The sequence below is a fragment of the Acinonyx jubatus genome, chromosome D1 (genome assembly GCF_027475565.1).
Source record: "Acinonyx jubatus isolate Ajub_Pintada_27869175 chromosome D1, VMU_Ajub_asm_v1.0, whole genome shotgun sequence".
In the NCBI taxonomy this organism is placed as follows: domain Eukaryota; kingdom Metazoa; phylum Chordata; class Mammalia; order Carnivora; family Felidae; genus Acinonyx; species Acinonyx jubatus.
The window spans coordinates 13584319-13598238 of NC_069390.1; the positions used below are offsets into that span (position 1 = coordinate 13584319).

The following is a 13920-nucleotide window of genomic DNA, read 5'->3' on the forward strand; positions in this document are numbered from 1 at the left end:
CAAGGTTCTTAATACTTGACATGCATTGACTGACCAAATGACTCACAGGCTTAAATGAAGTTGCTGTTCTTTTTCTGTTTTTTAAAAACACTTTTATTTCTTAAAGAAATGTTGTCTCATACTTTTTTCATTTTTCTCCACTGCGTGGTATTTAGGATATTTCTCCACTGCTCTACACAGGTTTTTCTCTCTTTGACTTGTTCCAAGTTTGAGTGACATAATATCCAGAAAATGTTGAGCCCTGTGCCTGGTATCTTGCAAACACTTAGAATTGTAACTATTCCTCTAATTAAGAGTTGAAGATTCAGGACAGGTGTCCCTGAGGACAGGTCCCTGATGGAACCGTGAGTTACTGATGTTCCACACTGTAGTTTGTACAGAGTACCTAGTACAAAATGCAGGGACTAATTGTGTTGATGGGGGATGGGGGGAGGGTGGGGAATGCCATATGTTAAATTTTGACTCGAAGCATGTGGTTTGAGTAGAAGCATGCAAGAACATTCTAGGCACAAGTAACTGCAGGCTTGAATCCAAGCAGAGGTGGTAACATTGCAGGCTTTTTCAGGCAGCAGCATGAGTTCTGAGGGTCAGCGTCATCAAGGGCATGGCAACGGTGAGTAGCAGAAATGGCTGAAGAGGAAGGATGTAATTTATGACCCTTTGTGTCTTGCATTGGACCTTGGCACATTATCAAGTTGCTCTATTGGTCTGAGGTTCTTGAAATGGACAGGTGATTTACAATAGGGTCACAAGCAACAACAGTAACATTTTTTTTTCTGATTTAGTTTCTACTTATACAAGTGCTAATGACCCTGCTCTAATCTGGCCAGTCACATTTTTGCGGGGGGCGGGGGGTATCTCCCCCATCATGCAAGAGTCTCTTACTAAAGTTGGAGAACTCATTCAGTGAGAATGATCCTATTTCTTCTTTCTATCCTTCCAAAAAATGGTCTCTGGCCCCTCATTCTTGACACAGTTGGGCCAATAAGCTGTGCCTTTTTGCAATCTCTGTATGGTTTCTAGCAATGCTAGGTGCTCTTTGATGGTTTCTGTCTCTCCCTTTACATTAGTGCCTTCTCCAATCTGTGCTAATTTGGGGACATTTTATTATTATGCCTCCACAACACTAGTCATAGTGTATAACGTCATATATTTATTTGACATCCCTCCTCCAAACTGCAGTAATTTCCACAAGAACAGGCATTGTATGTCTATTTTAATTTTTGCTTGTTTTTTTAAAAATTTCGATTGATATTTATTAAAACCTTTATATATGTTATCTCACTTCATCCTCACAACAGTTATATGGGGAAGACAAATTATTTCCATTTTATTGATAAGAAAACTGAGGTTTGGTGAGTTTAAGTGCCCTGCTCCTGGTCATACAATTAGTGAGCTGTAGACCTGGGGTTCACACTTAGGCAATCTCTGTCCTGGGTGTGCTTTTTAACCCTTATAAGTTCACTTAAGTCCTTACCTTGCCTCATAGTTGTATCTCTTTCAACATCTAATTCAGTGTTGGATACCCAAGAGTTGCTCAATGGATATATTTCAAATGGATGAAAATAAATATGGTCTGGTGTAGAGATAAAATTTGCTGTAACCATGAGGCTTTGCTTCTGTCTCTCAATTTCAGTTTCTCAAATGCTCTCAATTTCATTGTTTGCAAACAGGCACATTTTATTAAGTGGTACTCAATGTGGTTCAGAGCTAAAATTCAAAGGCCTTTTCCTTATTGTCATTATCACCATTAACATCATTACGGACTACAAGTAATTCTTGAGCATCTATTATGTGCAGACAATTCTATTGGTTATTCCTCTCTGCCAAATTCTGTTTGATCTCAAATACATCAATGAAACTCACAAAAGAAATGGACTTTCCAGGTCAATTGGGCCAAATATATTTGTGATAAATGATCTCTCCCTTCTTTATTCCAGAAATAAAACTGAGCCCTGTATTCACTTGGAACCAGAAAAGCGTATGAAGATTGGCTTTTCGTGGCATAGCCCCAAGGGAAGATCAGGCTTATATTTTGTCCTCCCATTGTTACCATTGACAAGAGGATTCCTGTGGAATGAATAGAAGGCACTTTTTTTTTCCCCTAAGATAATGTGAGAAATTCTGACTTGAGTTGAACTTCAAACAAAATCATTATTTATTTTCAGGAAGTAAGTATTGTGTTTAACTAGAGGAAAACGGTCAGGAAATCACTATATGGACCAACCGTCCCCACCCCACCCCCCTTTCTTGATATAATCAAACCAAAGCATAATTTGACTTTGTGAAATACAACAAGGTTTTCTTCCTTATTAAATATATTTGATGAGAAAAGCTGAAACGTTTCCAAATGTCTTATCTTTAGTTCCTGTCTTTTTCAGTGGAACAGGCAATTAGATGTGTACGTGATGGATGTTTTTATTCTCAGGAACCCTCTGTAGCTAGATGTAGTTGTATGTAGCCTGCCTCCTTATATCTTGCAGGAAACTTATTAGCCCTTAAAGTAGGTCAAAGTACAGGAATTAACTTCAGCCAATGTTTTCATGACCTGGAAATGTTTCCTTTCCTACATTAGGCAGTGCATGGGATAAGAGTTCCTTAAGAGAAATACAAGTTTATCTATCATCTCTCTACCTATCGTCTACCTATCATCTATCTATCACTCTATCTCTCTATCTATCTACTCTATCTCTACCTATTTGTATGTAATCTATCGTATCTATTTCTCTATGTATCTATCTGTACCTTTATCTGTATCTATTTATATGTTTTTTCACTTGCTTTAATATCTAAGATCTTTGTACAGAAATATAGATATAGATATGATGGAAGGTACATTTGGCCTGGAGGGGACTGAGAATTAAGAGATCAGTTCCTTGTGGATGACCACTCTCAGACACATCTACCTCTTAGAAAGATCTCCCTATTACAGGGAGGTGTTTGAGAGCTGGAGAGGGGGAGATGTTTTGTTTCTGCCCATCCCTTGGCTCTAACAAGGCATATAACCAGCTTCAAGTCTATGAACGAACACAGGTAAAGGTCAGAAGAGCTCTTTATTGTGTGTCTCCCTATATAATAACACTATTCAATATATTATGCATTCTATTTCACTCACTCTCTTCACAAGGATTCTTGGAAGAAATCATTTCAAAGTTGGTAACAAGAATGGTGATGTTTTGCCCAAACTCTTGGTTGATTTACCTGTCTTTTGGATGCTACTAATTTTATAGATGGGCTGCTAAAAAGTTTCAAGTCAAGTTTGTTGTCCCTACAGAACAGTGGGTAGGACTTTGTGCAATAGGTTCCATCCTTGCCTCTATGTTATGTCCTGGTCTTGGTTTTCCTTTGCCTTTTCTTATTTTATTATCTCATTTACCTGTGTCTTATATATCACCCTAAACGCCTTCGACCCTTTTTTTTTCTCAATTTGTAAAAGTGGGGACATACATATTCACATATGTTTATATTCATATATATGTTTATTTTACATTTTAATAACTGGAGAGGCAAACAGGAGAGTTGGGAAAGAAAAGCCTCTTGCAATTTTCATTCCCAATAAAATTCTGCAGTCGAGCCCAGCAATTTACCGGCTTGTATAAAAGCCACATATTGAAGAAGGGGAGGTTTCTTTGTGACAACAAATGAAACCCTAAGGAATCATAGCATAGGTGCAATTAGAAGTCCTTGGGAGGTGAAGCAAATTTTTCTGAAGGACAGATGACTGAGGTGAAGAAATTGTGAAATCATAGAGAACGCAACACATGATTTTAACGTCCAGCTTTTAAAGTGCTTAAGTACATCTGTGATCTTTTAACGGCCCCCTGAACTAAGGAGGGTAGGTGAGACAATAGAGTTTTGCAGCTTATCAGTTTATTTAACATTGTCAGCAGCAAGATCAGAACTCAGGTCTCTTGGTTCTTGGTCTTAAGCCGCTTTCAGGAACATACTTTGTAAAAATGACAGCCTTGAATTCTAAGGCAATTAAAGTGTCACTTATTCCAAGCTTCTTTTGCTTATTACGAAGAATTCCTACTTTGACAATAATTATAGCATATGTATCTATGCATGTGTTTATTTATGTATTTTAAAGTTAAAAAGTATAGATTCTTACCATCAAATAGATACAATTCCAAGAGAACAATCTTTATTTTTCTAGCTCAGTTGTAAGTCCATCACCTAGCATCTGAGCAAAATTAAGTTTTTTAATTTTTCCCTCAAGCATAAGAGATTTTTATTTATTGCTTTCAAAGAAATTATAGTAAATACATTTCCAAGGATATTCCAAAATATGCTTAGACTAATGAAAAGTATGCTTCTTCATGTAATTCTCTAGTAAAGACAAAAGGAGACAATGACCAGAAGAGAAACCAGATCCCTCCTTCAAGCTGCCTTTTTCATATCTTTCACGGGGTGCTCAATCACCCCAAGTGCAAAGAGAAAAAAGAAACAGCTCAATTGGAGTTGGAGGAGAAAGTCATTGAAAAATCCATGGTGACAGGGAATAAAAGGCACAGCATGGTGGATATAGTAAATGGTATTTTAATAGCATTCTATAGTGACAGATGGTAGCTACATTTTTGGCAAGCCTAGCATAAGCTATCAATTTGTTGAATCACTATGTTGCATACCTGAAATTAAGGTAACATTGTGTGTCAACTTTACTCAAAGAAAAAAATACGGTGACACGCACTACGTGATGAGCATAATAACTGAACTCCCGAGTCAGCATAGCACTGATTTCTCTGTTACCTAAAAAGAGTGATATCCACTGTAGCATGAACATATCTCACAGTGAACAACGTATATACATCAGTTGGGTTTTTCAGTGATCTCAAATGGCAAATGATAGAAGTTGATATACTGAAATGCTGACATAGTTATTCATCTTTCCACAGAAAAGGAACATAGACACCCCACATCGATGGATGAGAAAAATTTCACCAGAGTGAAAGAGTTTATACTTCTAGGGTTCACAGCAGACTTGTGGTTACAGAGAGTACTCTTTGTCATTTTCCTCACCATCTATGTCATCAGTCTGTCCGGGAACATCACCCTGATTTCTCTGATCGGTGCTGATTCTCAACTCCACACACCCATGTATTTCTTCATTGGAAATCTTTCCTTCCTGGATCTCTGGTACTCTTCTGTCTATGCCCCCCAAATCCTCATGACCTGCGCTGCGGAAGACAAAAGCATCTCCTTTGCTGGCTGCCTTGCTCAGTTCTTCTTCTCGGCTGGGCTGGCATACAGTGAGTGTTACCTGTTGGCCGCCATGGCTTATGACCGCTACACGGCCATCTCCAACCCTCTGCTTTATTTCCAGGCGATGTCTTCAAGGTTATGTACTGGTCTTGTTGCAGTTTCATACTTTGGTGGCTTTCTTAACTCAACCCTCATTACCAGTGAGACATTTACCCTGAGCTTCTGTGGGAACAATGTCATTGACGATTACTTTTGTGATCTACCTCCCCTCGTAAAGCTGGCCTGTGACGTGAAGGAGAGCTACCAGGCTGTGCTCTATTTCATACTGGCCTCCAATGTCATTACTCCCACTGTGCTCATCCTCGCCTCTTACCTCTTCATTGCTGCTGCCATCTCAAAGATGCGCTCCACCCAAGGCCGCCTCAAGGCCATCTCCACTTGTGGCTCTCACCTGACGGCTGTCACTTTGTACTATGGCTCTATTCTCTTCGTTTACTCCCGACCAAGTACCAGCTATGCCCTAGAGAGGGATAAAGTGGTTTCAGTCTTCTATACTGTGGTCATACCAATGTTGAATCCCTTGATTTATAGCTTAAGAAATAAAGATGTTAAAGATGCCCTGAAGAAAATGTTAGCTAGGGCAACATTTTCTTAAATGAAAATCTTGGGGAAACACGGCTATATCTTTTTTTCTAGATTATCCCCCTGTTACTGTTACTAGTGTAGACTCTCAGGAATGATGAAAAGAAGCCAAAAATAAAATTATTGGATAATGCAGAAACACTAGACTGCAATTGTCTTTTTATGTTGGTGCTAATGTATGTGGATACGTGCTTAAAATAGATGAGGCTGGGGCATTTGGAAAAACTGCTATGCCTGCCAGCTGGGGACAGAGTCCAAAATTCCTGGGATTCTGAGAAGATTGAAGGAGAACAGTTTTGTTTCGTTTTGTTTTTTAAATTTTCACGTGGCAGTTCATAAGTTACCTGTAAGTATATTTTAATCTCTAAGTGGGAATAATAAAATTGGTTATAGAATCAGTGTGATGATTAGATGGGTTGAACGACTTACTTCACATCATGTAGTTCATAGGGGAGGAAACAGGAATGCAAACCCAGAACTTCTGACTCCAAAGGTTCTTGCCCCATTTGTTGGGAGAAAAGAGTTGGGAAGTTGTAAATAAAAATTATATTGTAAAATAGCTTTAGAAATAAGTTTAACTTTTCTTTTCTCATTTCCTTCCTTCCTTTTTTCCTTCCTTCCTTCCTTCCTTCCTTCCTTCCTTCCTTCCTTCCTTTTTTCCTTCCTTCCTTCCTTCCTTCCTTCCTTCCTTCCTTCCTTTTTTCCTTCCTTCCTTCCTTCCTTCTTTCCTTCCTTCCTTCTTTCCTTCCTTCCTTCCTTTTTTCCTTCCTTCCTTCCTTCCTTCCTTCCTTCCTTCCTTTTTTCCTTCCTTCCTTTTTTCCTTCCTTCCTTCCTTCCTTCCTTTTTTCCTTCCTTCCTTTTTTCCTTCCTTCCTTCCTTCCTTCCTTCCTTCCTTCCTTCCTTCCTTTTTTCCTTCCTTCCTTTTTTCCTTCCTTCCTTCCTTCCTTCCTTCCTTCCTTCCTTCCTTCCTTTTTTCCTTCCTTCCTTCCTTCCTTCCTTTTTTCCTTCCTTCCTTCCTTCCTTCCTTCCTTCCTTCCTTCCTTCCTTTTTTCCTTCCTTCCTTCCTTCCTTCCTTCCTTCCTTCCTTCCTCCTGCCATGATACAAAGATGTTCTTGGTGATATACACAGGAAAGGACAAATATCTTAGAGTCACAGTGAGCTTCCAGTGAAAGAGTATTTTCCTCAACAATTAGAAGAACTGAGGGCAAAAGAATAGCAGTTGTACAGAGACAAAAGTGGAGATATAGATGGAAATAGATAAATAAAGAGATAGAGAGACAGATTTCAAAGAGGTTTATATCCACGAGAAGATTTATAGTGAAAATCTACTAGGGGAAACAATAATCGACAGCCATTAAGGTTCTGCGATTGTTTCTGTTTATTTGCTGGTTCAATGTGATGAATGAATTAGTGAGAAATTAGAGAACATGTAAACATGACTTCTCACATTCCTAATTTTAAGCCTAATTTTAACTTTACATATAAAATGTGAATTTGTACCACAGAAAAAAGCCCTACTGTTGGTAACCAAGTATATTCATTTGCTAGTGTTGCCAGAATGGGTGGCTAAAACAACAGAAATGTATTTTCTCACAGTTCTGGATGCTAAAAGGCCAAGATCAAGGTGCCATTGAGGTTGATTTGTTCTGAGCCCCCTTTCTTTTGCTTGCAGGTGGCCACCCTCTTGCTTTCTCCTCACACGGTCTTTTCTGTGTACAAGAAGCCCTCTTTGCGTGTCCAAATGTCCATGTTTTCTTTTTGTGAAAACATGGATCAGTTTGGAGTAAGAGTCACCCTAAACATCTCATTTTAACTTAATCACTTCTATAGAGGCTCTGTCTCCAAATACACATTCTGAGTTACTATTAGTCAACATGTGAACTTGAGAGGGTTGCCATTTGACCCATAATATCAGGGCTTAACAGGGGGTTCCTGGTGAATGAGACAGGGAAATGTAGCCTGGAAGCCTAGTGTAGACAAGGAAGCATAGTAGATCTTCTGGCAGTAAATATATATGTGTGTGTGTGTGTGTGTGTGTGTGTGTGTGTGTGTGTGCAAGTGATACACTCTAAACATTTTTAATTAGAACATTTTGGGGAGTTTCTATTATCAGACATATTTACGACTATATTGTGACTTCATGGTAAAAGAGTGAAATTTTAATTCAATATTTTTCATCATATCCTAATTACTATATCATCCTCATATTCTAAGCAAACTCTAATTGATTCTTTAGAGACTGAGATAGATATTGCTAGGCTGTTCTGTGGCAGAGGTCTCAAAGGGCTGTTGAGAAAATACATATATCGGCTCCAACAAAGTGTGCCAAAATATCAGAGGAGAGAGAAAAGCCTGTAACTTCCAGCATCTGTCCTTCCTGACCAAGGGTAAGCAACTGGAACCAGGGGCAGTTAAGTGGTTTGGCCTCTCATTGGCCTCAGCTCGATTAGAAGGCGGATACAGAGTTTGGCATGGCTCTTAAAGGATTATGGTTATGCCAAATACCACACACACACACACACACACACACACACACACACCCCTAAATACAATTCAGATTCCACTAATGGCATGCCTAACCTTCAGCTAGAATTTGAAGGTCAGTCTGGTAATTATGCCGAGTCATTGCATATTCACTTACACAGTGAGGTGAGCAGAAGAGAAGAGAGTTGATGTGCTTTTGGACTCTAGTGGTCATGGCACTCTGTGCTGTGCAAGCTAATAGTGTGTAATATTTTCACTTCTTGTTCCTCATTTTCAGGTGCTAGAGGGACACATTCTTCCCCTAAATTTTTAGTGTTCCAGTGAAGGGAGGAGGGAACAGGAGAATACACGTCTTGAGAAATCATTCTGTATAGGCTGCTTTGGCATGATTGGCTTGGACTTCTTCTGTGTCTTTTATTTCACATTCATACTTTCACTGCAATTTATTTCAAATTCAAGATAGATTTTGGCGAATCTTGATGGTTATGAGTGTGATGGTTATGAGTCTTTCTTTAATTATCTTCTTGCTAAGTGATACAGTATTCCGAGTCAGAAAAGTTCAGTTGAGGGTAAATTTGTCCTGAGTAGTTTGTACTAGGTTAGAAGTAGACAATATTTTGAGGAAAACAGCTTCAAGATATAAATATAATTACTCATTTATTCATTCTGGAAATATTTATTAACTGTCAATTAGTTGCTGGAGACAGTTCTATAAGCTGGATGCAGCAATAAACAAAGTAGAAAAATCATCTTACTGACCTGTGTCTTGCATGCTGGTGGGGAAAAATGGACTCTAAACAATATTCAGGAGTTAGAAGATGACACTAGGTCTTGTGGAAAATAGAACAGAGTCTGCGCTCACACCCTCATCTCTTTCAAGTCCCATTCAAATGTCATTTTCTGACAAAGACCCATCCTCATCCCTCTATTTTAAATCCCACACCCTCTAACCAGCAACGGCCATTGTCTTGTTTTGCTCAGACTCTGCTCTATTTTCCCCAAGACGATTTGTGTTGGTGTAAAGGCCAAAATCCTTAATATGGCTTCCATTAGGCTTTGTGAGCTGATAACTTTTCTGGCTCACCCACTCGTTCCATTTTCCACTCTGTCTTTACTTAACCTCTCAGCTCTTTGGGCTCACCAGTCGCTCTCTCATGTGAGGGCTCCGATATATGGAACTGCTCTCCTCTCTCTCCTTAGCCCTACAAGGGGCTGGCACTGGGGTCACTTCTCAGGTCTCAATTTCAATATCTCTGCTTCTGTGAAGACTTTGGTCAGTAGACCAAAAAAATTATTATTTTTTTCAGTAGAAGAGTAGTAACAGGCGCTGTCGGATATTTTCATTTGTATCCCAAATTATATTGTATTAAAAATGAGCTTAATAAGGCACAGATATTTTTCACTGTATAGACACATGATAACATAGCAGACGAAGTTCAGAGTAACTATTGAGACCGTGGACATCAGCCACAGGTTTTTATATTTCAATGTAGTAGCCATAGGTCACTGCCAAGAAAGCTATTACTTAAGCTTGAGCCAATTCAGAAAAAAGATTAGCGAACCAATGAACACCAACGTAACACTATAAACGTGAAGCTTCTGGGATGTGAGATGTGAGATTACTAACGATAAGTCAATTATGTGAGTAATTTAGTTTGGTTGACGTCCTAAATAAATGAAGACAAGTGATGAGAGAGGGTTGTAAGAGTAAGTTAAGCTCACTGATGGAGGCAATATAGGACTAAAATATTTCTCTCTGTGCTAATAAGATCCATTATATAGTAATAGATGGAGAAATGAATGATCTTCAGGATTCCAAGCTTTATCTACCACAGTGTCACTGATTAAGTCATGTCCTCTCTGAACATTGTCAGCTACATTTGAAAGATCAGAACGCCTAATATTTAAAGAGTGAGATACCTCTCTTTCTAACAAGCAGGAACAGTAGATCTTGGGGTAGAAAGTTTGCATTTGCATTTTCTAGAGTTATAAACCACTTCGGGCTTACCTCAAAGGAAAACGTTCTGAACATGGAGGTAAATCACAATCGTTTTTCAGTTTTAGCTTTCTCCCACTACCGTGTTATCTAAGTGACGGTCAGCTGGCTACTGGGGCATTAGCCCCAATTCTGTATGGTATTTTTTTTCTGCAAAGTTTTTATTTAAACTCACCTTAGCTAATATATAGTGTAGTATTTGTTTCAGGTGCAGAATATAGTGAGTCATCACTTACGTATAACACCCAGTGCTCATCACAACAAGTGCCCTCCTTAATGCCCATCACCCATCTAGCCCACCCCCCCCCACCTACCTCTAGCAACTCTCAGTTTGTTGTCTATAGCATGTTTTGAATTAGAGTCCTCCTTCTTTAAAAACTTTTTATTTATTTTTGAGAGAGAGAGAGAGTCAGAGCATCAGCTGGGGAGGGATAGAGAGAGAGAGAGGAAGACACAGCATCTGAAGCAGGCTCGAGGCTCTGAGCTGTCAGTGCAGAGCCCAACATGGGGCTTGAACCCACAAACTGTGAGATCATGATCTGAGCTGAAGTTGGAAGCTCAACCACCTGAGCCACCCAAGGGCCCCAGACTCCTCCTTTTTAACTTCTCCCTCAGAGCTTCAAAATAACTTGGAAGAATTCATGGCTTCTCAATAAATCCTTCACACCAAAAATTGTTTTTTTCCTAATGTTCAGCATTCACTATATCCAAAAATACCTCAGGTATTTATATAAATCTCACATCAATAAAACAAAGTGGGGGAAAACATTCTGAAAAAAAGGATTCTTAAAGATATTTTTATTAAATCAAGAAATTCAGTTTGCCAGAGGATTATAATGTTGCCTTGGCTAGGAAAGCAAAAAAAAAAAAAAAAATTACTTACAACAGACATAAATGGCTTAACAGCTGAGGGCACATACTCTTGATAAAGAAAAATCTGGGTTCAAATACCAGCTCTGCTACTGACCAGTTATATAACTTTGGAATTATTTCTTAAACTCCATGAGAATCACAATAGTACCTACTTTCGAAAGTTGTGGAAAGGCTTATGTGGATTGAGATTAGGATTTAAAATATTAACTGACACCGAGTAATATGTACGTATGCATATATACGTACATATACATATATACATATATGTACACACATGTGTGTGTATATATATACATACATATACATATATGTATATATACAGTATGTTGGTATTTGTATAACCATCAGCACAATGCCTGACATGTAAATTCTCAATAATATTTGAAGGATACTGAAATTTTTTGAGCACACACTATGTGCTTAACATTGGGTTGGGTATTTTCATGCATGTTTCCTTCAATCAATCCAATAACCTGTTGGGGACTTTATTTTTCTTGTCTGTTTGGTAAGACTAAGGGACTTGCCCTGCATTCAACAATTACTAAGTGAAAGCCTTACTAATTTCACAATCAGATTCTAACACCAATTCCCGTGGTCTTCCCAAGCGACAGACTGAAGTTCTATCATTCTAGGCAATCACAAATAAAAGTCCATAGATGTCCTAGTAATTACTGACTTAACTTATACCTTTGTTTATTTATTTCAATAGAAAAATCACAAAGTGATTTTTTTCCTCCTCAAAATCTTTACCAGGCTTTCTCCTCTGTGGACATGGAAGTAGGAAATCGCACCCTTCTGACTGAATTCATCTTGGTGGGTTTCTCAGCAGACCCACGGTGGCAGCTGATTCTATTTGGAATTTTTCTGATACTCTATTTGATGACTTTGTCGGGGAATATGACCCTGGTCATCCTAATCCGGGTTGATTCCCGCCTGCACACGCCCATGTACTTTTTCATCGGCAATCTGTCCTTCTTGGATTTTTGGTACACTTCTGTATACACTCCCAAAATCTTGGCTAATTGTGTCTCAGAAGATAAACGTATTTCCTTGGCTGGATGTGGCGCCCAGTTGTTTTTTTCCTGTGTTGTAGCCTATACTGAGTGTTATCTCCTAGCAGCCATGGCCTATGACAGGCATGCTGCAATCTGCAACCCACTACTTTATTCAAGTACTATGTCCAATTCTCTCTGTACTGGACTCGTTGCTGGCTCCTACTTAGGAGGACTTTTAAACGCCATAGCCCATACCGCCAACACTTTCCGCCTGAGCTTCTGTGGTAAAAACATCATAGACCACTTCTTCTGTGATGCACCACCATTGGTAAAAATGTCTTGTACAGATACCCACGTCTATGAAAAAGTCCTCTTGGGTGTGGTGGGCTTCACAGTCCTCTCCAGCATCCTTGCCATCTTGGTTTCCTATTTCAACATCCTCCTGGCGATCCTGAGGATCCACTCAGCCTCAGGAAGGTGCAAGGCCTTCTCCACCTGTGCCTCACATCTCATCTCAGTCATGTTCTTCTACGGATCCTTGCTCTTCATGTATTCAAGGCCAAGTTCTACCTACTCCCTGGAAAGAGACAAAGTAGCTGCTCTGTTCTACACTGTGGTCAACCCATTGCTCAACCCTCTCATCTACAGCCTGAGAAACAAAGATGTCAAAGAGGCCTTCTGGAAGGCAGCACAAACCATAAGGCCACAGAGATGAAGGTTATCTTTTTGCAGATTGTTCTTGTTGCATAATTTTCCAACTCACTGACTTATATTTATATATATGTTTCTAATCATTGCAGTTTTATGTAAATACAACAAATTATACTTAAAGCAATGTCACACTGAGGAAACTACTCTTTAAGTGTTTGCTATTATTTTGTGTGATTAAACTATTTCACATCTATTAAGATTGGGTTGATTGATGTTTCACAATATTGTGTTTTTGCTTCTTCTTAAATCTAGATTTACATAAAACTTCTCTTGATTATCTTTGGGGGAACCTTGGAAAGACAAGAGAAATTGAATAGTTTTTGTGCATGCAATTTGACTTTGAACTTTGGCAAGCAAATCGCTTTTCTTTTTTAATTTTTTTAATGCTTATTTATTGTTGAGAGAGAGAGGGAGAGAGAGATTGAGAATGAGATAGAGCATGAGCAGGGTAGGTGCAGAGAGTGAGAGACACAGAATCTGAAGCAGGCTCCAGGCTCTGAGCTGTCAGCACAAAGCCCGACGCGGAACTCGAACACGTGAACTGTGAGATCATGACCTGACCCAAAGTCAGATGTGCAAGCAAATTGTATTCTGTGGGGAAAAGATCTAGAATGGTTAAACCTCTGGAAATTTACTGAAGATTTTACAAATATTTATTTTTAGTAAGGCATTCTCTCACTATTTCTTCATAAAGCTCTAAGTGAGTAGACAGAAAATATCCTTCTAAACCTTGTGTCTTCTACATCAATTTAATATTGGGCACTATGTTTAAAAGTTGCTTAGGACAAGCAAACAAACAGCCAAAATATTTTTTCTACATGTTTGGAGAGATATGTGTCTCTGGAATTGTGGTGTATCGCCCCAAAAGAGTGGTCTCTCCATGGAGAATAGGATGAGTACTCTGCTTTCCACTCCTTCATTTCTACCACTGCACACTCCCCATGACGGAAAAGATGAACACCAAGTGGAACAAACCAAACAAATAAATAAACCCACCAAAGCCCCACTGTCTTCTA

At 39.0% G+C, this 13920-nt stretch overlaps 2 protein-coding genes across 2 annotated transcripts; both read left to right on the plus strand.

The window, feature by feature from the left end:
- Nucleotides 1-4921: 4921 nt before the first annotated feature.
- On the plus strand, nucleotides 4922-5857 carry LOC106986161 (olfactory receptor 1013-like). The gene has a single exon (XM_015084342.1). The coding sequence runs from the start codon at nucleotides 4922-4924 to the stop codon at nucleotides 5855-5857; it is 936 nt and encodes a 311-aa protein (XP_014939828.1).
- A 6097-nt stretch (nucleotides 5858-11954) lies between these two features.
- On the plus strand, nucleotides 11955-12908 carry LOC106986162 (olfactory receptor 9G4). Its single transcript, XM_015084343.2, has one exon. It carries the CDS (start codon nucleotides 11970-11972, stop codon nucleotides 12906-12908), a length of 939 nt encoding a protein of 312 aa, XP_014939829.2. The 5' UTR covers nucleotides 11955-11969.
- Nucleotides 12909-13920: the final 1012 nt, after the last annotated feature.